Source organism: Chinchilla lanigera, unplaced genomic scaffold (genome assembly GCF_000276665.1).
Source record: "Chinchilla lanigera isolate Chin_1 unplaced genomic scaffold, ChiLan1.0 scaffold00012, whole genome shotgun sequence".
NCBI classification, from domain to species: Eukaryota; Metazoa; Chordata; class Mammalia; order Rodentia; family Chinchillidae; genus Chinchilla; species Chinchilla lanigera.
The window spans coordinates 20,195,339-20,221,153 of NW_004955413.1; the positions used below are offsets into that span (position 1 = coordinate 20,195,339).

The 25,815-nt window shown below is 39.8% G+C and overlaps 1 protein-coding gene across 2 annotated transcripts in view; it reads left to right on the forward strand.

Moving 5' to 3' along the window:
• The window catches only part of LOC102028625 (lymphoid-restricted membrane protein-like), a 93,708-nt gene that overhangs the window by 61,336 nt on the left and 6,557 nt on the right, over nucleotides 1-25,815 (forward strand). The window contains exons 22-31 of one of the 2 annotated variants that reach the window (XM_013511444.1): nucleotides 3,507-3,553; nucleotides 3,668-3,729; nucleotides 3,886-3,993; nucleotides 7,365-7,435; nucleotides 10,516-10,573; nucleotides 15,104-15,167; nucleotides 15,252-15,279; nucleotides 15,709-15,849; nucleotides 20,001-20,135; nucleotides 25,290-25,437. In XM_013511444.1, the coding sequence (XP_013366898.1) occupies nucleotides 3,507-3,553; nucleotides 3,668-3,729; nucleotides 3,886-3,993; nucleotides 7,365-7,435; nucleotides 10,516-10,573; nucleotides 15,104-15,167; nucleotides 15,252-15,279; nucleotides 15,709-15,849; nucleotides 20,001-20,135; nucleotides 25,290-25,437 (862 nt within the window). Of the gene's footprint in view, nucleotides 1-3,506; nucleotides 3,554-3,667; nucleotides 3,730-3,882; nucleotides 3,994-7,364; nucleotides 7,436-10,515; nucleotides 10,574-15,103; nucleotides 15,168-15,251; nucleotides 15,280-15,708; nucleotides 15,850-20,000; nucleotides 20,136-25,289; nucleotides 25,438-25,815 lie in introns of both variants that reach the window. The other variant, XM_013511445.1, reaches the window with a different exon arrangement.

Below are 25,815 nucleotides of genomic sequence, written 5' to 3' on the forward strand. Positions count from 1 at the left end.
TTTGTTTGAGTAGCATCAGCTGTCCAAACTAGACCCAGTCATAAAAATTATATTGGTAACTCAAATGTTTACCAGCAGAAGGGTTTCTGATCATAAAAACTACAGTCTAAAAGACATTTAACCTTTGAGAAGAACAAAATAATCCTGAAAGACTAGGTCAATTGATTGCCTTGTATAATATCTTATAAGTTATCTCTTGCTATTGCTCCCACTTTTCTATATTAAAACAATATTGCTCCTTTATGCATGCGTGGATGTGTGTGTGTGTGTGTGTGTCCTGTGTTTGCCAACCCAGCCCATGGGAGAGTCTCTCTCATCTTGTTCTGTGAGCACCTTGGCTACCCCACCCTACATCAGACTCTTGCTGTCACGAGAAAATGGGCCAGACTGTGGGTTTCCATGTAAATGTTATGCAGGTTGATATTTGAATGTCTGCGACAGGAAGATCATTCTTCCTGCTCTGGGCTGTCTCTTGGCATGTGTCCGATTCCTTGACCTGAGCCAGCCTTCCACATGTAAGTCTCTCATCTGAATTCTCTTTTTCTTAATCAGTTTTTTTATTCTTCTTGATTCTGACATATATCTAGTAGATGACCTTTTTCACCAACCGCTCACATCGCAAAGTTGGTGTATGGGGTGAGCTTCTTCCGTGAGGCTTGGAATGCTTGTTTGAACAGGGCTGGCTTTTGATGCTGGGACAAAACAGCACAAGGTGGGAAGTTTTTACCGAGCGATGCTTAGCCCCACGTCCCACACTCCACGGGCACAGAAGGTTGGGGGGCGTATCTCCGACTTTCACTAACTAGATTCCTGCATTTGGAACAAAATTTGAAAAAAGAAATCCTTACTTTGGTTTTTGTTGTAATAAAGGAAAAAGTGTTGTGAGATCAAATTTACAAAAAATTAGGATTGAGATATATTGTTTATTGGGTTGTTCTGTGATCGCTGAGATTTACAGAGATTGATGATTTGGGGATACTGTCCCGTTGCCTATCTTGCCACTACTCCGGGACCATAAGGAGATGTGCGGTTTTACTAAGTGTATGAGATTGCCTCCAAATTACAGAATTATTTGCTTCATCAATAGAGATTTTGTTTGTCAAAACATTTCCCAGTAAAATGTTTATGCTGTATAAGAAAAACAAGGCTTACGCAGAGCATTATGGCCATTGAGATGATTCACATTCTGGAAGCAAATTATGTTTTTTTACTGTGCTGTTTTGGCTTTAAATAGGATAATAAGTAGACTTTTTAACACAAGGTTTGCCAAAACAAAGTGTGTTCCCTTTCCCCTCTTTTGGAGATGAGTTTAATGGAACAGGAAATAATAACCTCATTTTCTTTCCTACATTTAAAATTGACGTATGTGTACTCATGACCCTAGCAGGTGCAAAGCAAAGGGTTCTTTTAGCGTTTAGTTGTAGTGCAGTAGTTTGATTTCAAACCACACATTGTAACAACTTTTAATATTAAATGGACTAAAGATTTTCTTGCTAATAAATCAATTTATACGATTTTTATGAAGTATGATACCCAGTAAAACTGAAGGATGCAATATTTTTCCAATTCTATAGCTGTTTCATATATATAAGTAGTGATAAATAAGCATATATTAATTACTAATCCAGCTTATTTAAATAATATAAAAATAGGGCCAATGTTATTTAACCCTCTGCAGGTAACAAGGTAAAATTTCTCTTCAAAGCTTAGCTCCAGTATCACCTCACTCTATTAATTCTCTTCTGTGCATATTACTTTCCTCTGTGGAACACTGCTTGTCAAGTATAAAGTAATTGTTTTACATATCTGCCCCCCTGGATGACCTACAGGCTCTTCCAGGACAAGGACTAGGTTTTTGTATGTCTCCACCCCTTCTCACTATTCCTGCCACAAACTGGGCCTGCAATGAAATCTGTAAAATTAAAACAATTGATGTCAGGAGAAGTGTCAGTCGCATACGATCTGACTCACACACAGTGAAGGCAGAGATGATTTCAGGTGACAGATATCCTAATTATTCTGATTTGATTACTCCACAGTGTATGCCTGTACCAAAACATCAGCCTATACCTCATAAGTATATACAATTATTACTTATCAATTAATTTGGGAAATTAAAAAATTAAAACACTGATGAAGTAGGAAAAAGAAAAAGCCCCAATACAAGGAGGATCAACAGTAGTTGCAAATTCTTGTTCAAGTCTGTGAATTTTTTTAAGCATTTGAGGTGAACACTTTGAGTTTTTATTTAAGTCACTTACGAGTCTAAGGCAGTAGCTGAGAAGTCTTTCTGCTCCCATAGCATGATTTAAAATATGCTTGGAGTTAAGTTTGGGATTTGAAGTCTGGCTTCATTATTCTGATGCTTTTGGGAAATTGCTCTATACATGGCCTGTAATTTCCTTAACCTGTGATAAGTAAATCTTCTGATTTACTAAGTTCATTGTATAATAAGTTTTTTGGGGGAATTAGATGAAGTAATGGGGATAATAAAAGGGGATAATGTGCTGAATAGATGCAGTCTGCTGTTTAATGAGTGGGTAGCTAGAAGTCTAGCAAGCCCTTGCTAACCCTTTACCTTTCTGTGGCTATGCTAAGTATCTTCTTGGATGGATTCTAAACTGTATGATGCACAGTACCTCTCCATAGAAATCTGCTCTTGGCTACAGAGGTTAATAAGTTCTATGTTGGACTGTGAAATATTTATGTAGTATTTGTCTTCATTTTCATTGTCAGGAAAGGTTTTTCATGCATCTAAACAATTTCGGTTTTAATGTATTGGATTTTATCTTACAAAGTACATGATAATCAAAACAAACTTATTAGAAAAGGTTATTGAAAGGAACCTATTGCCTACTGTATTTTTTGAAAGAAAAAAGTATCATCTACTTGTAAACCCCAGTGCCCTAAAGTTTCCCCTAAAATGAGGAATTATTGAGAGAAATTCAGAGGTTCAAATGAGACGTTCAAAACCTTACCCTGGCAGGCTGTGCTCACAGTTTTGGGAAGCTCTCTTTGAATGCCAAGTGATGGGTACTGACTTAGATGTGATCCCTCACATCTTTGAGCTACAGAATAATCTTAAAATGTGTGATTTCTCTAGCTAGAAACCTGGAACCATTTTTATCACCAAGTCCAAAATTTTAGGTTGGGTGATAGTTCCCTAATGAGAAATGTTGTTTTATGCTTATGGAGAATGTTCTGCTTAAAGAAAACATGACTTAGGTTCATGAAATAAACTCATTCTGCCCTTTGAGTTTAGAATTTGTTTTGCCCAAGAATTTATCAGGTTTTCTTTAAATACCAACCCTGTCAGTATACTTAAAGTTGGATATTTTTCTAAGGGCAGCTTTGAGGAAGTATGTATATCAGTATGCCCTATCCTCTCCAAAAGAGAATAAATGTGGATTCATTTTAAATTGTGTGAAAATGTTTGCTTAAAACAACCTTTTTGAAGTGGAAAACGTCAAGTTGTTGGACTTAAATCCTCTTCTTTTTCTCTTTAGGGGAATGGTGGTGAAGGCTCGTATCCTGGGAACCTGCCACAGTCCAAGTAAGCTGTTTATGTTGTATGTGTGCGGATTTGTGTACATGCTAGTGTTCAGTTATTGTCAGGAGAATTCTCTGGACTTGACATTCCAGAATATCTCTTCTATTCTTTTGGCAGGGAGCATCTCACACTACCGTCGACCAGGCACACTTCTACAGAGAGTACTGTAACTTCCAGTGGTGAGTGGGCTTGGAGAAGAGGTGGAGATAGAGTTAGGATGATAACTTTAAGCCTCATGTTCAGCAACCTGCTGACGGGTGTGCAAATGAGAAGAGGACAGGTAAATTCTTTTTTTTTTTTTGCATAGTATTCATGCTGTTTCTTTCTGTTAGTAGATTCTGGATCAGAAAATTTGCATATGGCTTCAGGTGACCTTGACTCCAAATCATTCTGTGAGACACTGGAGGAAGCAACATCAGTATCTACCATGATAGAGAACCAAGGTAAGCTGTGGATGGATGGGTTCAGGTACAGGTTTTATTTTGAAACATTCAACCGACCTGTGAGCTAATGAGGTAACTATCTGCTGTGGCTCAATGATATTTTTTAATGTTAATTTTTAGAAAAATCTTTTTAAAATTAAATGTATTGGTACATTTTGGATATACATAATGATCCCATTCATCATAGGGAATTTTACCTGTACATGATCTATCTTGATTCTTCTTTTTCTCCCAATCCCCTCCCCTTCCTTCAACCCTTCTTCCCCTCCTTATTTATAAAAGCTTTGTTTCCATTTTTCCTTCTATTCTGTTTTTCTTTTCCTATCCTTACTTTCCTCCCTCCTTCCCTTGTTCCCCTCTCAAATTGAATATTTTCTTCCCCCTCCCCAAAATCTCTTATATGTTTTGGTCCTTATTTACCCTTTCATTTTCTCACACCAGATAATGAAATATTTAAATATATGTGTCCCATTTATTTCACTTAAGAGTATGGTGTTAGCCAGGCATGGTAATCCTAGCACTTGGGAAGCTGAGACAGGAGGATTGCTGTGAGTTTGAGGCCAGCCTGGGCTACATAGTGCATTCAAGCCCACTCTGAACTACACAGTGAGACCCTGTCTCAACAAATCCAAAACCAAAAACTAAATAAATAAAAAGAGTATGGCCTCAAAGTGTATCCATTTACCTAGAAATGCCTAGAGCTTATTCTACTTTATGGCAGAGTTAGAAAATAATTCTTATGAAAGTATTTTGAAGGCATAGTCTAAGAAGTAACTATGACCTTCATGCTGAAGACTACCATTGTTTTTTTACCTCCAGTTTTGCAGATAGAAAAAAAGCTACACTACACCATAACAGAACTCAAATATTTCCTTATGATTAAGATTGATTAGACACATGTGAGTCTCAACGATAGCACAGATGTGATGTGACATTGTCTCCTTAGGAAACTTAGAGGTTTAATTAGAATCCTACTGAATTAGATGGATGGGCCAATTAGGGATGGTCCACTCAGGTGGGAACAGAATTAGCCAGGTGATAAGTTAGATCCTATTCTGCTCCTTTACTATGAAAACAAGACAGTTATTCTCGGCTATCTCCAGTGAGACACGATCATGACTGGAGTTCATAGAAGGTGTTATGTTTTCATTACTACTGAAAAAGAGCCATTCTGTTGTTTGAGCTCAGCATTTAAATTTGAGATACTGGCACTAAATTATAATACCCATAAAATTTCAGAAATTCAACCCAATTAATGGGCTAATTGAAAAAAATACTATGCTTCCCACCAATCAAGAAAATGTTTTAATTGAAACTGCATTATCAAGATACCACTTTTTTCACCCATCATGTAGGCAAATACAGGGTAACATTCTCTTGGTAAGGCTGTAGAGGGAAAACGAATTTTCATAGAAAATAAAAATTTCTGTAACTGTCATGGGGAGAAGCTTGTCTATCAGAATGTAGTCCTCTGATGCACTGATTTGGTTTCTGGGAATTTATCTTATAGGTATAAGTATACATAGGCAAAGGATGTACGTCTAACTTTATTACAGCATTGTCAATAATAACAAAATACTGGCAACAAATGAACTATTGGTAAAAGCTATACTTTAGCATATCTATGCAATACAATATTAATATGCGGGCAAAAAAACATGTATAAAGAGACTTTTTAAAAACAATTCCATTGAAGGATAATTCTTAAAAAAAAAAAAAAAGGGGCCTGGGATATATATAGCTCAGTGGCACAGCGCCTGCCTGGAAAGTGCAAGATTCTGAGTTCGATTGTGAGTACCAAAATTTAAAAAATGTATGGGATCTTACAAATAACGTGTGGAAAAAAGATAGGAAAAGCCTTTGATGTATACACAAAATCTATCTGGAAGAACAGACAAAAATTACTAACATTGTGTAGGGAAGAAAGCTAGGTTTCTGGCAGACACAGATAGAAGGGAAGTTTTCCCTCTGTAAAACATTTTATACTTTTTTGATTGATGGACTGCACATATCCATTATCTGTTTTAAAATTTAAAGGACTAAAATAAAATCTCAAAGGGAAAATTATATGTCTCTTAAGAAATGGGTGACCATTTTGTTCTTTTTCCATATACACTTTACAAATATAATACAGGTTTTAAACATATTTTTTTCTGAAAGGAAGCAGCTCTGTGTGTAGCTGCTGACCTCTATGCCTATGCCCAGCTAAAGGCAGGACAGTGGGTTACGTGGACAGGGGAATAATTACCAGCAGGATATTTCAGCCCAAAACACACATACAAAAGAAATTACATAATGAATGGTGCAACTGGAAAGTGTACCTCTTTTCTTCAGTTTAATAACATTATATTTAGGAAGAAACCGTGTTTTATTAGGATATCATAGTTTGTTATCAACCTCGCATATACAGTTCTTAAAATGTATTTGCCAAGGTATAAGAAAGCTGCAGTTACTAATTGTTCATCTTTTCTACTTCCAGTTTCTATTATTAGACCCAGGAATGTGTTTCTGTTTTTTGTTTGTTTGTTTTTCTTTTTCTGGTACCGGGAATCAAACTCACAACCTGGCACCTGCCAGGCAGGCGCTGTGCCGCTGAACTAAATCCCCAGCCCCCGTGTTTCTGTTTTTAAAAAAGGCTATATTTGCTTTTTTCTTTTCTTTATTTTTTTAAAGCAGCCTCCTATTAGAAAGGCCACGTCTTGGTCAGCCGTGCCTTCCCGGAATAAAACCCTGATACATACAACTTAGAGGTGCAGAGGTTTATTGGGCTCCGAGTTTTGGAGGTGCACGGTCAGCTGGCTCCAAGCAGAAAAGTCCCAGCTAGAGAGCAGAGGAAAGGTGCTCCATCGCTGGCAGCCACAAAGCAGGGAGTGAAGGAGGAGCCTCAGAGAAAGGGGTGGCAAACCCGTATAGTCCCCGGGGCCACGCCCCACAAGCGGTTCCCTTCAACTAGCTCCTACATCCTCTTAGTTTGCATCACTCCCAGTAATGCCATCAAATTATAATCTCTGCACTGGATCAGTCCGGATGCAGTGAAGAGCCTTACAATCCAATCACTTCCCAAAGCCTGGGAGTTACTAATCTTTCAGCACAATGAGCCTTTTCTAGAGAGAAACTGGATCCCAACCATAACGGCCATTCATACAGATGTTCATTGGTGCTGAGAAGTCTTCCATGCCTTAGCTTCCTTGTGGGTCTCAGCTGCTCCATCCCTGGTTCTGAGTCCAGACAGTTTTGTGATATCTAATCTGTCTCACATGTTCAGGCTTTTTCCATGGACTGATCTGTCCTCATTGCCACCCTCATTATTTCTCCCTCTTTTACTTATTGCTGCTCTGCTAGCTGTTATTTGTGTTTCCTTTTGGTTCTAGGCATTGGTCCAGCTCCTGAGACTATCCTACGCCGAGAATCTACGAGCAAGGATAGACCTGTGTCAAATCTGGTAAGGAACTGAGCACATGTGAACCTTTGAATGCCTACTGCTCCATTTTTGGAACACCTGTCACATCAGAACATAGTAAAATTTTTTTCCTCTTCAAATTCTTGTTCCTTGAATTTTTCTAAGCAACATATGTGGCTTTCGTGCAAAAATTCAAAAAATTGCAATCTCTGGCGTAAATGGGTTAACAATAAAAGTGATGTTATATTACAACAGTAGAACTGTCCCTTTAAATTTGCAATGTACTATCAGAAGTATTATTTTATCTTTTTAAAATATTATGCGGTAAATAGAATTTAATTATATCCTATTTGTAGACCAGTTGAGGCCAAAGTGTCCCTGTGATTTGTCTAAGGTTACATAATAGAAAGAGAGCTAGAGCATCCTGACTCCATACTGATTATTCAGTCATTCATTCACTTGTGAATACATCAAAGATCTGTCAGAAATAAGCTAAATATCTCTCAGTAGAGAACTGTTTAAGCAAATTAATCCATTAATGAAATAAAGTTGGCTACAACAATGGTGTCTGTCTTAAAGATAAATTCTAGCCAGGTATGGTAGCCCACACCTGTGATCCCAGCACTTGGGAGGCTGAGGCAGGAGGATCTCTGTGATTCTGAGATCAGCCTGGGCTACATAGTAAGTTCAAGGTTAGTCTGACCTACATAGCAAGACCTTATCTCTCACACACACAAATCTCATCAGGTGAAGAAACAGATACCAATAATTGGAGGGTGATTAATGATATGAAAAATTATTAGAGCTGGAAGGGCAAAAATGGTATCAGAGCAGAGACATCACGTGAGTGATATTGAATGTTCTACGGTCACGTGGCAAGGCTTTGTAAGACTTGGTAAGGATGCCTATCACTGTTCACAGAAAAGAGTTAAACTCCTCTCATGAAAGAGAAGATTTATTGCCATCCGTGTGAGTTAATGCATACTTATTAAAGAGTTACTTGTCAACTATGGGTCCAATTCCAGAGTTCTCCAAGGGTCTCGCTTGTGTGTTAGTCTCACTTGTGTATGTGTGTTTTGTGTGTATCACTGTGGCTTCCCTGTCAATATATATTGCTTTTAGCCCAATGCATAAACATTGTTGTAGGTAGGCTAATTTGGTAGCAAGCTAGTAGAGTCCCCTACAAACTAACACAAGAGATTACGGCATAGGTATATTTAGACAATAACATTGAATTAAAAAAAACGTTACAGCGTTTCAGGCTGAAGGATGTAGAATGCTTGGATATGTGACTGGGAATTGTCGATTGATGGGGAGTACAGAGGGGGTGGTGCTGGCTACCACGTGAGCCGAAAATAGGTCCCCCGTGTAACAAATGCACAGAGGGGAATTCACCTGCTTTCGTTTTTCATAGTAGAATCTGTTGAGAAAAAAAATTCCTTCTCGTCTAAAAAACAATAGACATCAAGACACATTAAGAAGTAATGGATTGAAAAAGCATAGCAATTGCGGTTGTAGGACTGGGTAGGGTGTGATTGTGATAAAACAAATGGCAAAGGAAGGTAGTTTGAGCTTGGTAAGGCTGGAGGAAAGGAGACTGAAATGTGATGTGTTTAGGGGGTAGAATCTGTATCAGCGTGGGAAAGGGAGCCACTCTGGTTTATGGTTTAGGAATGCGTAGAGCTGCATGAGAAGGAGGGATGAGGGAGAGCAGAATTCGTGAGGCAGAAGAAGATCATCTTGACAAGTTTGAGGTTGACGTGAGATGGCAGAAGCCTTCAGGGAAGCTTTATACACACCTATGTTTCCGTATTTATGAACTCACCCGTGTGACTTTAGTAGCAGACCCTTGTTTGTGAGTTATCAGCACAAACAAAACAACAGCAAATACGCACACCAAGTGTGTTGGTGAGATTTCCCAGGGACTCTGAAAGGCAGGAAGGAGCACAGGGTCGCGGAACTGTGACAAGCAGCCGTCTGTTAGAGGAAGCCAGGGCCGAGCAGGTGAAGAAAGGGCTGAGGTAGCAAAGCTGTGACCTCATGAGGGGGTAACCGAGGGAAACCAACATCTTCGGAGTGAGGAGTTTATAGATGTTTTAAAGATGCTACAGTGAGGTCAAGTAAGACAACTACTGATGGCTAGCCCTTGGATTTGGCAAGATGAAGATCATGGCTAACGGATGAGACGTTTCCATGGAGTGTGGGTCTAGGGGTAGAGGAGTTCATCTGGTCACAAGGGGAGAGGGAGAAGTAGAAGAGGCATCCAGCGATGTGCCGTGCAGGTCTGGAGAAGAAGCTGGTGCCTGCTAGGAACAGTCATGAGATGGAGAATCCAACAAATTTAAGGATATGGGCACGGTGATGAGACCAGGCCAGTGTTTCACCTATAATATTTGTTACATTGTATTGAAACCTTCATTTCAGTGGTCTAAAAATTACGTGACATGGTATCTGTGACTCAGGCAAGGATATTTTTTTTCTTGCACTTACTGTTTAATGGGGAATTTTGCTGGTGTTCCGAATTTCTCTATTCATGTGAGAATATTTACTAATAAAATGATGGTATATGCAAAGCTTTCCCAGTAGATTTTTCCTGGGTAGTACAGTAGGACCCTGTTTTTATGGTGACTCTTGTTAAGCAGATGCATGTGTTATAGGACCTTAAAATACATTCATGTGGAGTTAAAGCCTCATGTAATACAATCTCAGCAGCTGTCTTTGCCATAGCTTCCCCTAGAGCCCATGGGAGAAGCTGGCTCTGGATCACCCCAACTCCACCTCTTCCTCCATCCAGTCCCCCTGCCCCTGCAGACACTTCTTTCTATTCAGAATGTTCATTTATCTATGTCTCATTTATTTGGCAGCCAGTGCTGGTTTCCTTTGTGTAACTTGTATTATGTTTGCAACTTTTCATACCATGACGTCATTTTTGCCTCCGTTAGACTGGACGTTCCTACAGAGGCAGTCTTTTTCGTTGTTTCCTTAACTCCTATCACAGTTCCCTGAGTACTGTAGCATGCTTTTGACAAAGCAAGTTAAGAGAGGACAGGGAGATGACAAAATGTTTAGTTGTGAAGGATTTCCACTCTATGTGTAGCAGTAACATTTCTTTATGGTTTTAGGAAGGCAAAGAGGAGCCCAAAACAAAAAAAGAACACAGAAAAGAATGTGCTGCGGAAGGTAAGAGATGTTTTCTTTCCACCCCATGTGAATTTTTTTGCTCTCTGCTGATATTTTTTTAAGGTGTGATCTTCACCAGTAAAGCTATGCCACCTACACAATCTGGAACCTTTATAGAAAATCGGCCAGCTGGATTCAGTCTTGATTCCACTTGTATCATTTTCGAAAGCCACATTAATGCGACATTGGCTTTTTCATCCTGGATAGCTCCTGATAATAACTAGTGCCGCGTTGGGAACTCGGAACCAAGCCAGTGTTGGTAGTACATTCTGTGTTCTACCTTTTGACTTTTTCAGTATCCCATCCAAAGCAGATGAGACAGTACTTACAAAATAAGAGCCAGTATGCTTTTCTCCACAGCCTGTCTCCATTAGGATGAAAGAGTGGAGAGAGTTCAAGCTTCTGAGTTACATAAACTCTAGGCTGGGTCAATCTCTTACCAGCTATGTGATCTTAGAAAGTTACTTAACCTGAATTTCAGTTTTCTCATCTGCAAAATAGAAATGATGAATTAAATATGCATAAACTGTAATGGAGACATACTATATGCTGAGTACTAGGCTACATTCTTTATGCACATAAAGTTTCATTCAATTCTCCAAATATGTGGTGAAAGTAAGTAACTTGTGACTCAGTTTTCTAGCCTGGGAAGGTAGAAAATATGGTAATAGTATCTAACACAGACAGTTTGCTGTGAGGAGCAAATAAATTAGTACATATGAAGCGTTTAGCTAGGAGATTGCCTGGCACGGGAGTTCTGATGAAAGTTAACTATTATATAAAAATAATATCCTTATAGATGGCTTAAGGAGATTGTGACTATTTGAAGATTACTTATCTATAAGAGTCAAACCAGATGTGGTGGCACACGCCTGTAATCCCAGTACTTAGGAGGCTGAGGCAAGAGGATCACTGTGAGTTTGAGGCCAGCCTCAGTGACAGTAAGTTCAAGGCAGCCTGTGAACTACATACCGAGACCCTGTCCCCTCTAAAAATTTAAGGCTTAGGTTTAAGTCAGGTGATACCCAGCCAACATCTTACTAAATGAAGAGGGCTGTAAGCTTTCCCTCTAAAATCAGGAACAAGACAAGGATGTCGATTACTACCCCTCTTCAATATAGTTCCTGAAGCATAGCCAGAGCAATTAGCCAGAGAAATGGAAGGAATGTGGATAGGAAAGGAAGAAGTTAAATTATTATGTGCAGATGATATGATCCTTTATATAGAAGACCCCAAGAACTCTACCAAAAGACTCCTAGAATTAATAATCAAATTCAGTATCTTAGCAGGATACCAAGTCAATGCTCAAAAATCAATAGCATTTCTATACACCAATAACAAACTCCAAGACAGAAATTAGGGAAACAATATTTCCATAATAGCTTCAAGAAAAATGAAATACTTAAGAATCAAGGAAGTGAAAGACCTCTATGATGAAAATTACAGTATTCTGAAAAAGCAGATTGAAGAGGATATCCGAAAACAGATATCCTCTTTTCCTAGATAAGCAGAACCACTATAGTGAAAATGGCCATACTTTCAAAACTATTACACAGATTTAATGCAACCCCAATCAAAATATCAATATCATTCCTCACAATTCGAAAAAGCCATCCTAAAATTCACATGGAAGCAGAAGAGACCTAGAATAGCAAAAGCAATCCTGGGCAAAAAGGGCAAGGCAGGAGGTATCACCATCCCAGACTTCAAATTACATGCAAAGCTGCAGTGATACAAACAGTATGGTATTGGCAAAAACCAGATTTGTGGAGCAGTGGAACAGAACAGAGGCTGCATAGATAAATCAGACACACTGAGCTACCTTATCTTGAGAAAGGGGCCAAATCCTTTTGCTGGAGGAAAGATAGCCTCTAACAAATGGTGCTGCGCAGACTGGTTAGCCACATACCAAAGACTGAGCCTAGGCCCATATTTCTCACTAAACTAAAATCAGAATGGTTCAAAGATCTGAATATTGAAACAAATAATTTGCTGGAAGACAAAATAGGAAAAACTCTCAAAGACATAGGCATAGGCAGACTTTCTGAGCAGAACCCCAGTTGCATAAGAAATAGCGCCAAGAATCAACAACTGGGATCATATCAAATTAAAATCTTCTGTACAGCAAAGGAAACCACCAACAGAGTGAAGAGACAATCTAGAGAATGGGAAAAAAAATTGGCAGCTACTCCTCAAAGGACTAATATCTAGAAGATATGAAGAACTAAAAAGAAAATAACTAGAACCCTAAACTTAAAGAGCCAGTCAAATAGTGGGCACCTGAGATGAACAGACCCTTCTCAGATAAGAAGTACAAATGGCCAACAATACATGAAGAAATGTCCAGCATCATTGAGCATTTGAGCAATGTAAATTAGAACAACTCTGAGATTCCATCTTGCTTCTAAAAGTGTGGCCATCACAAAGAAGTTGAACAGTGACAAATGCTAGAGAGGCTGAGGGCATGGTGGGCATGTAAACTGACACAACCACTGTGGAAATCAGTACGGAGATTCCTCAAAAAAGAAAAAAAAACTAAGACTAAAAATTTCATTTGACCCAGCTATTTCTCTTTTAGGTATTTTCCTGAAAGAGTTAAAATGGTATTATAATGATACATGCCTACCCATGGTTCCTAATAGCTAAATCCATAATAGCACAATTTATAATAGCTAAATCTTGGAAGGAGCCTATATGTCCATCAACTGATAAATAGATAAAATATGGTATTTGTACAATAGAGTACTACTCTGCCAGAAAGAAGAATAAGCTTCAGTCATTTCTAGGAAAATGGGTACATCTTGAAACCATCATGTTAAAGGAAATCAGATATGCAAGCTTAAATATTACATGGTTTCTCTTATTTGAGAAACCCAACATATAAATACACTACAAAATAAAGACAGACAATGGGAAAAAGAGTGTAAAAAATTATTGTAACCCCATATGGCTAGTGTATCAGAAAGTGTGCCTTGACTTAATAAAATTGTCTTCCATGTTTTCTGATTTTGGGCCTGTTAGTGTGGTTATTAGTCTGTGTTTAAGACTATTAATTTGATAAGAACATAAATCAGATGCTGGCAAAAAATACTTTTGAAAAGGTAGTGGAGGGGAAGGGAAAAAAAATTGAGATGTGTTATGTATGTGTACCAGTTCTCCACAATGAACATAATTATGTATTGCAAATATGTATCCATAAAAATTAAGGGGCTGGGGATTTAGCTGGGGCTGGGGATTTAGCTCAGGGGCTGGGGATTTAGCTCAGCGGCAAAAGTGCCTGCCTGGCAAGCACAAGGTCCTGAGTTCGGTTCCCGGTACCGGAGAAAAAAACAAAACAAAACAAAACAAAACAAAACAAAAAGTTAAAAAATATCTAAAACAATCAAGTGTTGTCAACTTTAAATCCAGGGCTCTTAATATATGTTGTGCTTTCCAACGTTGTTATAAAGAAAATTATAATCCGTGTGAAGAGCTTTGTTCTGAGACTGGCATATAGTAAGTCCGTGGTTGATGCTGTGTTTCTTGTTACTGTCATTGTTACCAGTGTTATTATCGCTATTATCATTATCACTAGTGCTGTCACTGCAGCTGTTACTCATGCTGCTGCTGCTGCTGCTGCTGCTATTAGAGTCTCAGTTCAAGAAGGATCAGGCAACAAATGAAAGCACGCATTCAGTCCTGGGTCTAGTGTAACAAACATGCAAATACAAAGAGGGCAAATTGGGCTGTCCCTTGACTCTTGTCCCTTGCTTTTTGATGTTAAGCCCTTTTTTCCTTAAACATAAGCTTCCTTTAATGTTATCATTTCAAAATAAGCAAAACAATCACCTAATTACTACTATTTGGCATCTTTGTCTTGAATTTCACCTTCCATTAATAAATCATAGGCATCACACAACCTGAAGACTGGATTCCTGCCATAGCTCTTTATTCCTTCACTGGCAACGTGTAAGACGTGATGGAGACACCTCTCTTGAGAACAGTAACTAATCAGCATGGTTTCAGAGTGTGCTAGCGCTTTCTAGAGTCAGATGTACAAGAGTGCAGGAGATCAGTCTGAGCAGTGGAGCCAAGGGCTGGATCCCATGGCAGTGTCTGGAGCAAGTCTGCACCAGGAGGCTGTGAAGGATCTGTGCCCAAGGATCTAAGGGCTGGCGCCTGAGGGCCAGCAAAGGATGCTCAAGGGGAGGGCGAGGACCAGAGCTCCTCCCAAGGGAGCAACAGCCGTCCTGGATGAAGATCCAAAGTCCAGAGCTCTAGAAGCTTGTGTGTGGGGAAATCAGCATAAACTCCCCTTCTTGTTCTCCCTTTGTGCCTTTCCCCAGTCCAAGCAAGCTCAGTTCAGTGGGTGCTCCCCCAAGCCGACTGTCAGCTCCCCACTCCAGTGAGGATTCCGTCCATGGTCCCTGGGCACTGTCGCTTTTGGGCTCCTGTGTGATGAGGCGGGACATCTCGGTGGCTCATCTAATGGTAGACAGGAAGCAGAGGATGTTAGGCTTTTTTAACCAATATTTTGTTGTCTCTTAATAGAAACCAAGGTTTCCCCTCCTCCGGTAACCACTGGGAAATCGGTTAACTTTAGACAAAGTGACAAGTAAGCTCCATTTCATTTGCAACTTAACATGTTCTATTTTTCTGTCGCATTATGTTTAAATAAATTCTTTGTTTTATCCCACAGCACTTCTGCTAATGAGAAAGAGGTGGAGGTGAGTGGAAAACAAATGTTTTCTTTCTCTAAAATAAAGTTCCGGGGGTGGTGGTGCACGCCTATAATCCCAGCACTCGGGAGGCTGAGGCAGGAGGATCATTGTGAGTTTGAGACTAACCTGGGCTATAAAGTGAGCTCAAGGCCAACCTGAACTGCATAGTCAGACCCTGTCTCAAAAAGATGAAAAAAATGAAATAAAATAAAATTTTAAAAATGTGTTTCAGACTCACCTGCTACAGTCATGCCAGACTTTTGCACACATGTTCATATGTTTGGCTTGGCAGCGAAGAAGGGCATGTAAAGCCTGTGTATGTCAGCACTGTGTGTCTGGGAGGAGAAAGAATTGCCTCAGTCTAATCCTGTGTTAATAGGAATATCTGATCACATCCAACTTCCTCTCCTCACCTTTACATTATTTTGACAACAGGCAGAATTTCTCAGATTATCTTTGGGATTTAAGTGTGACTGGTTTACATTGGAAAAAAGAGTGAAGCTTGAAGAACGGTCCCGTGACTTGGCAGAAGAAAACCTGAAGCAAGAAATCACCAACTGTTTAAAGCTCTTAGAGGTGAGGATCAGAACATTCGGGAGCTATACGTTTGGTCATGTTTTTAATGATGTTTTAATAGCTATATATTGGTTTACTTCAACAACGAAAATCACAGTACCAGTAACTAAGCTCTGCCTGACCCAAGTGTGGATTAATAAAAAGAAAAAAAATTCAGGATCAGGCTAAAATAACAGTTTCACTACTAGGAGTATCAGAAATAAAACATAAACGTGTCTCTTAAAGTAGGTCTTGTGCACCCTCTCTTTGCTTTCTGGATTTACAAAGAGAGTTCAGGCTGGAGAGCAATCATGCAGAAAACTGAGAAATAGGAGATCATATCAGTTTTAAGTTTCATGAAAAAGAATCCAAAGTCTATGTCTGTGTATGGTTAACTGGAAAAAAATATAATGGTGACTGGTGTCAGTCTTAACAGATGGTGTGCAAGCCCCCTGTAAAGTACCGAGAAAGCCAGGCGTGGTGGCTCACACTTGTAATCCCAGCACTCAGGAGGTTGAGGCAGGAGGATCATTGCGAGTTCAAGGCCAGCTTGGGCTACAAAGTGAGCTCAAGGCTAGCCTAAGCTGCATAGCCAGACCCTGTCTCAAAAAGACACAAAATATAAAGTACTGAGAAAAGGAGGAAGGTACGTGGGAGGGTAAGAATTCTTGTCCTTCATCCTGGGAAGTTAATATGTGCTTAGAGATGGGTTTGGAAATTAAGGAGCTTAATTTTAGAGGAAGAAAATAAAAATAGGGAAAGAACTTGTATTAAAATTTAGCATCTTAATAATTTTTCTCCATGCAATAGACCCTGATAACCACCCTTCTATTTTGTATTTCTCTGAATTTGACTACTTTAGATATCTCATATAAGTATCTATGAGTCATACGGTTTTTCTCTTTTTGTACTGGGCTTATTTCACTTAGCATAATGTCTTTAGGGCTTATCCATGTTATAGCATGTGACAGTGTTACCTTCCTTTTTAAGGCTGAATAACAGCTATCGCATATGTCCATACAAACACACACACTATATATGGAACATTCTGCTTATCTCTCCATTCACTGATAGGCACTTGATGGGCACTTGAGTTGCTCTTGTCTTGGCTACTGTGACTACTGCTGCTATGAATATGGGTGTATAAATGTCTCCCCCAGACCCTGCTTTTATTCCTTTTGGTATATATCCGAAAGGAGAATTTCTGGGTCAGATGGAAATTCTATTTTTAGTTTTTTGAGAAACCACTGTAATGTTGGCCGTAGCAGCGACACCACTATATATCACCACAAACTGTAGACAGAGTGTCCAATTTCTCTAGCTCCTCACCAACACTATCATTTTCTGTTTATTTCTATAATAAACCCTGTATCCTTCTGGGTCCAGGGTGGCATTTTGTGCTTTTGATTTGAAGTTCTCCATGTTTGTCGGCCAATTGTGTATCACCTTTGGAAAAAATGTTGCTCAAGTCCTTTGTCCATTTTTAAATCAAGTCACCTAAATTTTTTCTATTATTGAGTTGTAGGAGTTCTTGAGATATTTTCAATAGAAATCACTTTTCAGCTATAGGACTTAAAAATATTGTCTCCTTTTCCCTAGGTGGTCCTTCACTCAGGTGATTGGGTCCCTTGATGTAAAAACACTTATAAATTTGGTGTGGTCCCATTTGTTTAGTTTTGTTTTTATTGTCTACTCTTCTGGTGTCCTAATCCAAGAAATCATTGCCAAATTCAGGATCAGGAAGATTTTCCTTTGTTTTCTTCCAGGAATTTTCTAGTTTAGGTCTTACCGTTTGGGTGCTTCATCCATTTTGAGTGAGTTTTTGTGTGTGGTGTGAGGTATGGGTTTAATTTCATAGTTTTTCAGTCTTACAAGCAGTATTTATTGAAGAGGCAGTCCTTTCCTCAGTGTGCATTCTTGGCACTCTTGTTGATGGTCATTTGCATGCGTGAGATACCTGAAGGCTTACTTTGGGACTTATTCTAGTCCACTAGTTTATATATCTTAGGGAGTAGGACTGAGGAACTGAGGATTGAATCCAGGGCCTTTGCTCAGAGCTCTATCCACAGCCTTTTTTTAAGTTCTGAGACAGAGTCTTGTTAGGTCACTAAATCACTCAGGCTGGGCTACAACTTTCAGTCTTGCTGCCTCAGTCCCCCCAGAGTGCTGGAATTACAAGCATGTGCCACTTATGCCTAGCTTACACCTTTTTTTTAAGCCTAAAATTGCAACAAATTTCACTGCAAAAGAGCTAGGTTAAATAAAATGTCAAGTTATTTGCTTTGACTTAAGTGATTTTTTGTTGCTTTTGCTTTTACTGTGCTAGGTCTGAACCCAGGCCCTTTCCTCTGAGCTCTGCCCATACCCAATTTGTATCTTTTATTTTGTGACAGGGTATTACTAAATCACTCCATTGCCCAGGCTGTGTTTGCATTTGCTGTCTTTCTGCCTTAGTCTCTGAAATGTTGGTGTTATGGTTTGTGTCTGGGTGTCCCCCCAAAGCCTCATGCGGTCATGGGGCAGGCTTTTAGAGTTTGATTGATTATGGGTGTGAGAGCTGCACCTGCCCTGGGGTGGATAGTTTGCATATGTAAGGGAGAGCAAGAGGCTGCTTGCGGCAATTCCTGGCTTTTGTGTTTGTTGCTTGGCTGTGTTCTGCCGCCATGAACTGGAGCCCTCTGCCATGTGCCATTCTGCCTTGTAATCTGCCAAGTATGGACTGAAACCTCCACAAACTGTAAGCAAAATAAACCTTTCCTTCTTTAATTTTGGGCATCCAGTATTTTGTCCCAGCAATGAGAGGAAAGTAACCAAGACAGTTGGGATCACAGGAGTGTGCCACGATGCCTAGCTTTATATCATTTTTTATCTCAGATTTCTGGAAGGACTGGCTTTTTTTTTTTTTTTTTGAGACAGGGTCTCGCTATGTAGCCTAGGTTGGCTTGGAATTCGAGGTGATCCTCCTGCCTCAGCCTCTCAAGTGCTGGGATTACAGGATGTACCACCATGTCCGGCCTTTATTTCTTTTTTTAAAGTTTGGCAGAATTCCCTGGTGAAGTCCCGTGGCTTTCCTTTGTTGGAAGGTTGGGATTACTGATCTGATGTCCTCCCTAGTTATAGGCTGTTCTGATGCCTTATTTTTTCTTGATTCAGTCTTGACTAACCATATTCTGTTTTGCCTTCAGATCAGTGGTGCCTCTTATGGCTCCTGGTATTTTGAACTTGGACATAGCTTAGAAATTTGCTCACAATCACCCATCTGTTGAGCAGTCATAGATAGCTTGCTCGCTAAATTGCTATTCTCTTATTTCTGTCTCTAGTGAGGACAGTCATCAGGGAGGGTATCCTCTGGGATAAAGGACACAGATTTCAGGGGAATTTGTTGTTTGTTTGCTTTTGAGATAGGGTCTTATTATACATTCATTCAAGCTGGCCTTGAACTCACACCAGTCCTTCTGCCTCAGCCTCCCATGGGCTAGGATAACGGATGTGTGCACCATACCTGGCAAGGGGAATGTTCATGAAGCAATAAAGGTCAATTTAAATCAGGCATGGTGACACATGCCTGTAATCCCAGCACTCAGGAGGCTGAGGCAGGAAGATTGCTGCGAGTTCAAGGCCAGCCTGAACTGCATAGTGAAACCCTGTCTCAAAAAACAAACAAAAAAAATTAGAAAGTAAATAAAAAATAAAGGCCTGCCAATTTAGCCAGCCCAATCCCACATTACAACCAGCAGAAGAGCAAGTATAGCAGTCAGAGTCAGCTTTCACTCCAGTGTGTTTTGCTGCTTCCCCCAGAGCTCCAAGCTATGCTCTTCATGTGATACATTGGAGTCATTTTTATAGGCAAAATCTCTGTACCCTTAGCGATGAATGATAGCCCATCCTATGACCATAGAAGAAAGGTGTGAATGCGCATGAGGGACAGCATGGCACACTTGGGGAACATAAAAAACAGGGATCAAGCATAGACTTAACAGGTTCTGTGAGCACCTGCGCACATCTGTGTGCTAACACACAGGTACAGAGTATTTGGTTGTCATTCACTCTCGGTCTTGGGTGTTTCTTTTTACCCATTCACCACGATAGCTGAAATCAGACTGCAGAGCAGTAGGGAATCCCCTGCTGAGTGCTTGGGTTGGACGTCTTTTAACGCTTTGCTCTCTGCGCAGTCTTTAACGCCGCTGTGTGAAGAAGACAACCAGGCCCAGGAAATCATTAAGAAGCTGGAGAACGGTATAGCGTTTCTTAGCCAATGTGCAACCCGAGTGGCCAGTAGAGCTGAGATGTTGGGGGCCATCAATCAGGTAAATTGTCTCCATTTCTCTAGTTAGAGTGAAAGTGTCGAAAGAGTCGCGTTCCTCAAGATGCATTCATAGGAATGGGTTTTTAGGGATTCTTCTTTGTTTTATGAGGCATATATGTTTAATGTAGGAAATTGAAATATACAAATGAAAATGTATGGAGCTGGGCATGGTGGCACATGCCTGTAATCCCGGCACTCGGGAGGCTGACGCAGGAGTATCATTGTGAGTTCAAGACCAGCCTGGGCTACAAAGTGAGCTCAAGGCCAGCCTGAACTGGATAGTGAGATCCTGTCTCAAAAAAACAAACAAACAAAAAAGAAAATGTAAAGAAAAATCTGTCATACTAATATTAGCAAGTGACTATCATCAAAATTCTGTTGTATACTCCTGTACACACTCCCTTCATACGAGGTTATAAACTGCTTCCAAATAATACTATAATCTTTTCCATTCAATATATAGCATATGTAACTTGTGATATAAACGTTATATACACATCGCAATTCTGGGAGCTTTATTGGTTGAATAGCTATGACTTATTTAATCACTTCCTTATATTTGATTATTTCAGGATATCCTTCATATTTTTGCTGTGACAATTGATTCTACAATAAATGTCCTTGCACATGTGCATTTGTACACTTATTTATAAAGAAATAAGATTTCAGAATTTATGGGAAAATTTGGGACTTTTTGAAATCCATACTAAACAGATTTATTAAAAACTATTTTTTTTTAAATTTTTGTCTTTTTTATGACAGAGTCTCACTATGCAGTTCAGGCTAGCCTTGAGCTCTTTGTGGCCCAGGCTGGTCCTGAACTCGCAAGGATACTCCTGCCTCAGCCTCCCGAGTGCTGGGATTACAGGCATGCACCACCACACCTGGCTATAAAATCTTATTTTCTTAAGAAGGAGATATTTCATTTGGGGTGGTAGTTTTTGTTTGCTTATTATACTTTTTAAAATATCCTACTTCCTTTTAACCTCTCACTGAAGAGTAATTTTCTTCTTTGCCTTATTTGTATTAATGTTATATATGCATATGGGTTTTTAAAAGCGAAGTAATTCTATGAGCCTTATTATCCATTTTCCCGTGCTCTACACTGGCAACAACCTGAAATTCGTGGTTTGTTTTATAATTGCATCCGTATTTCTAACTACTGTACTTAGGGTGCCAGTTAGTGATTTATTTTCAATCTTAGGTGTTGTGTTCCCGCTATGGAGCTGTAGTTCTTCAGTCCCTCTCTGCCCTTCACACATTTCCAGCCCCCCGCCCTCGCACTCCCACCTTCTTCCCTGAGCAGGCTTACCACGTGACGGTCGGATGCTCCACGTGTTCACTTTCTTGTGTTATTTTTACTCACTGGGCAAATCTACAGCCTGCTTACATCCCCCAAATTGCTCCCATAAAAATGGCTAGTTTTATATTGTAAGTTGTGCATCAGTATAAAAAAATATACAGTAAACAAACTTTGTTAGTTCCCAAACAAAACTACTTTTGTGGAAATTCTTTTTTTTGTCTTTTTTGAGACAGGATTTCACTATGCAATTTAGGCTGACCTTCAGCTCACTTTGTAGGCCAGGCTGGTCTCAAACTCGCAATAATCGTCCTGCCTCAGCCTCCTGAGTGTTGGGATTATAGCTATGTACCACCATGCCCCAGAACTGCTTTCGTAGCATGCTGTTTTAAAGCATTTTTGTTTACCTTTGTTAAATGTGAGCATGGTATGTGGATAAAGAAATGCATTTTCTCTTTTTAAAAAATCCTTATTGGCGTATGTAAGAGTGAAACAAAATGATGTCTATCACTTGTATTTTTTTTAACAAGTTCAAAAATGAGAAGAAGTTAAAACTGGCTTTTTTGGGGGCAGATGAATCTCTTGTGGCAAAAATACTGACTATTCTTAAAGCTGGATTTATTGCTTAGTTCTTGTCTGTTTGGAAATTAAAGTTATAAAAGTTGAACAAAAGTATTAGTGAACGAATAGGATGAGTTAGATTGTGTAAACATGCTCGTGACCATGTAAATTCTATTCCCAGTAACCTACTAAGATGAGCTTCCCTTCTTGATGTAAAATTCCCATTCTCTCTGGTCTAAGTCACTGTTCTTTGTTATGATTGTTGTGTAGCTAGTTTTTTATTTGTCTCTAATTCATTTGCAAACTCATCTAAAGAGTTCATGCCTTTCAATATATTTAAAGTCATCAGTTCTGTCACTTCCTTCTTCCTTGAGATAGTCCTTCCAGAGATGTTTTACTTGCTCCAACCTGGATTTTGTTGCCCTTTATAGGTTGCCACAAAAGTCTTGCAAACTGTCACATGAGAATTTCTTTCACATCCCCCATGAGTTGAGTCTCATTTCCTAGATTCTTTTTTTTTTTTTTTTTTTGGTACTAGGAATCGAAATAAGGACCTTGTGCTTGCTAGGCAGGCACTGTGCCACTGAGCTGTATGTCCAGCCCATAGATTCCTTGTGTCTTTCTGTCCACCACCACCCACCCCATCTGGGTGGGAGGCACATTTTGTGAGAAGTTGTATGTGGTGGATTAACTAATGGTCAACTTGCAACCCCCAGCTGAACTGAGTCAGCATGGTGCTGGATGTGGAAGGCCCACCTGAGGATTGTTAATAGCAGCATAAGAGGCAGAAGTGGAGAAGAAGAAGTTTAGAAGCTGTTTAGAGGCTGTTAGGGAAGCTGTAGGGAGCTGTTGGTTTTCCTGGAGGAGCTTTTCATGCTGCCTTTCCTGATGTGAACTTAGCTGTTCTCATCGTCGGACACTGAGGATGGCTGTGGTTCTTTTTGGAGGACTCTGGTCCTTACCTTGAGCATCGCTTCCTAGCCCCAGTGCAGATCCCTCAGCCTGCTAGCACAGATCCTTCATCCCACCATTGTAGACTTTGTAGCTTCGACCACTGACCTTTGGGCCTTCCCAGTGCTGGTCCTTGATACAGACTTGCATGAGACATTGCTGTGAGCTCTAGGCCTCCAGCTGGACTTGTGGAGGACACCATGGGCTCTAGGTCTTCAGCTGGACTCGTGCAGGACCTTGGGATGGGATCCAGGCCCTCAGCTGGATTCTCTGAGTCTCTAGTGCGTGGACAGATCTCCTGCGCCCTGCTACATTTGATTCTTTGGGTGAATGTTATAAAATGATCCTATAAATCATGTGTCCTGCATTAAGTCTTTTCTCTTGTCAATCTTATCTACAACATTGTATAAATGAAAGCATCTTTATTCCACTTAACTGACTTCCACTTCTAGCTGACTGAAGGAGTCCAGACTAATTTCCTCTAGAATTTCCTTCACATTGCTTCATTTTCTTCTTAGGTATGGTGCTGAGATCGAAGTATGATGCCATTCTAACTTCTGCGTCTCTATTACTGTCTTTGGACTTTACAAAAGCTTTTAGGGCCTCTTCTTTTTCTGCTGCCCTTTCTTGGAATGACTTTATTTTTATCCACTGTCTTGGCCTTGAGTGGCCATTTTTCAAGCTAGCAAGTTATATTTGTGGAGAAATTTTTGTTTAATTTCCTTTTCTACTCTCTAAGATTCTTTTCCCTGCACTTTTTTGAGTTCATTCTTATTCTGTAGGTTTCTTATATGGATCTGTGTGAATCTTTTCTGAGCTTCTTCTTGGGTCATTTTGCTCTGGTTTCAGGGAGATTTCCTCAACTTCTGTTGAGTAATTTCTGTCATCATTTTAATTTCCAAAAACTCTCCATACACTGAATGTTCTTTTAGATAATTTCTTATTTTATTTCATGGATGCACAAATTATTTTTAACTTTCTGAAGTTATTGATGATTCCCTTGAAGTTTTAGTTTTTCCACAGACTCTTTCTTCCATGGTACTTTCTTGTGTGCTATGACCTTCTTGTTTCATGCTGGAAGCTTCCCAATATCTGATGATTTACCATGGAGCCTATCACTTTTCGGCCTTTTGGCTAAGATCAAGTGTAGTACCATGCAGCTTAATGGGGGAGCTGGAGGTGCTGAGTGGGAAAAGTTCTTGGTGACGCAGAGTTTCACAGAAGCTAGGATCTTTTACTGATCCTTGATATCAGTAGTTATAGGAATTTCATCTTGGAGTGTTAGGTTGTCCAAGGGGAAATCTTCCAGCTGCCTGTCTTTGAGAGTATAATTCTGGGTGTTGGTGTTTTGGAGCTAGATGAAGGAATACAGTTCTGTCCTTAGTAAGTGTATATATTTTTGCTTCAGTCTGTTTTTTTCAGTAAGATACATTTGCCATCAACTGTTTCCCAATCCACAGAACCTGTTTGTTTTTCTATAGATATTCAACTTGGTCTTTCACCACAATGGTTGTGGAGGGGTACTCTGCTGGCTAGTGTGGGGGTGGGGATCTGTGGCTTTTATCACTTTTCACAGAATTTCAGCCTTTCCTTGGGTTCACATACCCACCCCTCAAATTTCCACCAGTGCCACTACTTCTTCACCTTTGAAGTCTTCTGTGGAGCAACCTACCTTCTAGGCTTTTCCTACCATGTGTTTTAGGGCTCAGACTTCCCAGGTCTTGGTCCTTTTACTCCCCAACCTTCCAAATCTTATGCTATTGTATCCTCTTCTGTTCTGTTTGTCCATGTAGATTCATGTTTAAAAACAAAGTCTTAAACTGGGCATGGTGGTACATGCCTGTGATCCTAGTAGTGGGGAGGCTGAGGCAGGAGGATCATTGCAAGTCTGAGACAAGCCTGGGCTAAAAAGTTAGTTCAAGGCCAGCCCGAACTGTATAGTAAAATTCTGTCTCAAAAAGACAGAAAAAATTCTTTTTGACATTTTAATGCATTTAAGAGGGTCAGGGATATAGTTCAGTGGCACCATACCTGCCTGGCAAGTGTAAGGTCCTGAGTTCGATTCCCCATGCCAAAAAAAAAGAAAGAAAGAAAGAAAACCAACTAATTTAATTGGACTTAAGGATGGAATGAAGGTAAATGTGTGTAATCCCCCAGTATTGAGAATAGCTCTGTTTCTGTCCGTCTGCCCGCCAGCTCCCCTTTCTGTTTTTTTCTCTCTGTTGGTAATGCAACACCAGAGCCTAGGCACGCCCGGCAAGTGCTCTGCCACTGACCTGCATCCCCAGCCCCCAAGAATAGTATTTTCAATCTGAATTTATTAGCTCTTATTTTTCCTACTAGGAGAGCCGGGTGAGTAAAGCGGTTGAAGTGATGATCCAGCATGTGGAAAACTTGAAGAGAATGTATGCCAAAGAGCACGCTGAATTAGAAGAACTCAAGCAGGTTCTTCTGCAGAATGAAAGGTCTTTTAACCCTCTTGAAGATGAAGGTAATACGGATTTAAACAGTATTACTTGTGTTCTTCTAACATTCTCCTTTTTTATGCTCTTAATGTGTCTCACTACGTCTTTTGAAAGAGCCTCTTAGGTTAAGAGAGATTTCTGCAACTGAGAATGTATTTAATCCAAACCATCAAGTAGACTCTTGCTTGCCTAATCGATGTTATATTACTATAGACTCTTCTTAAAGTCAGGTGCAAAAGTTTAAATGAGCCAGTCTCAGCAACAATGGTTTTGTATTCTTCAAAGAAGTAGCACCTTAAAGGGCAACTGGGATGTGGGAAAAGAGAAGGGAAAGAAGGAGAAATTTTGTATGTATGTATATACATGACAGTTAACATGGTTGCTCTTCTGTCTTCTATTTCTTT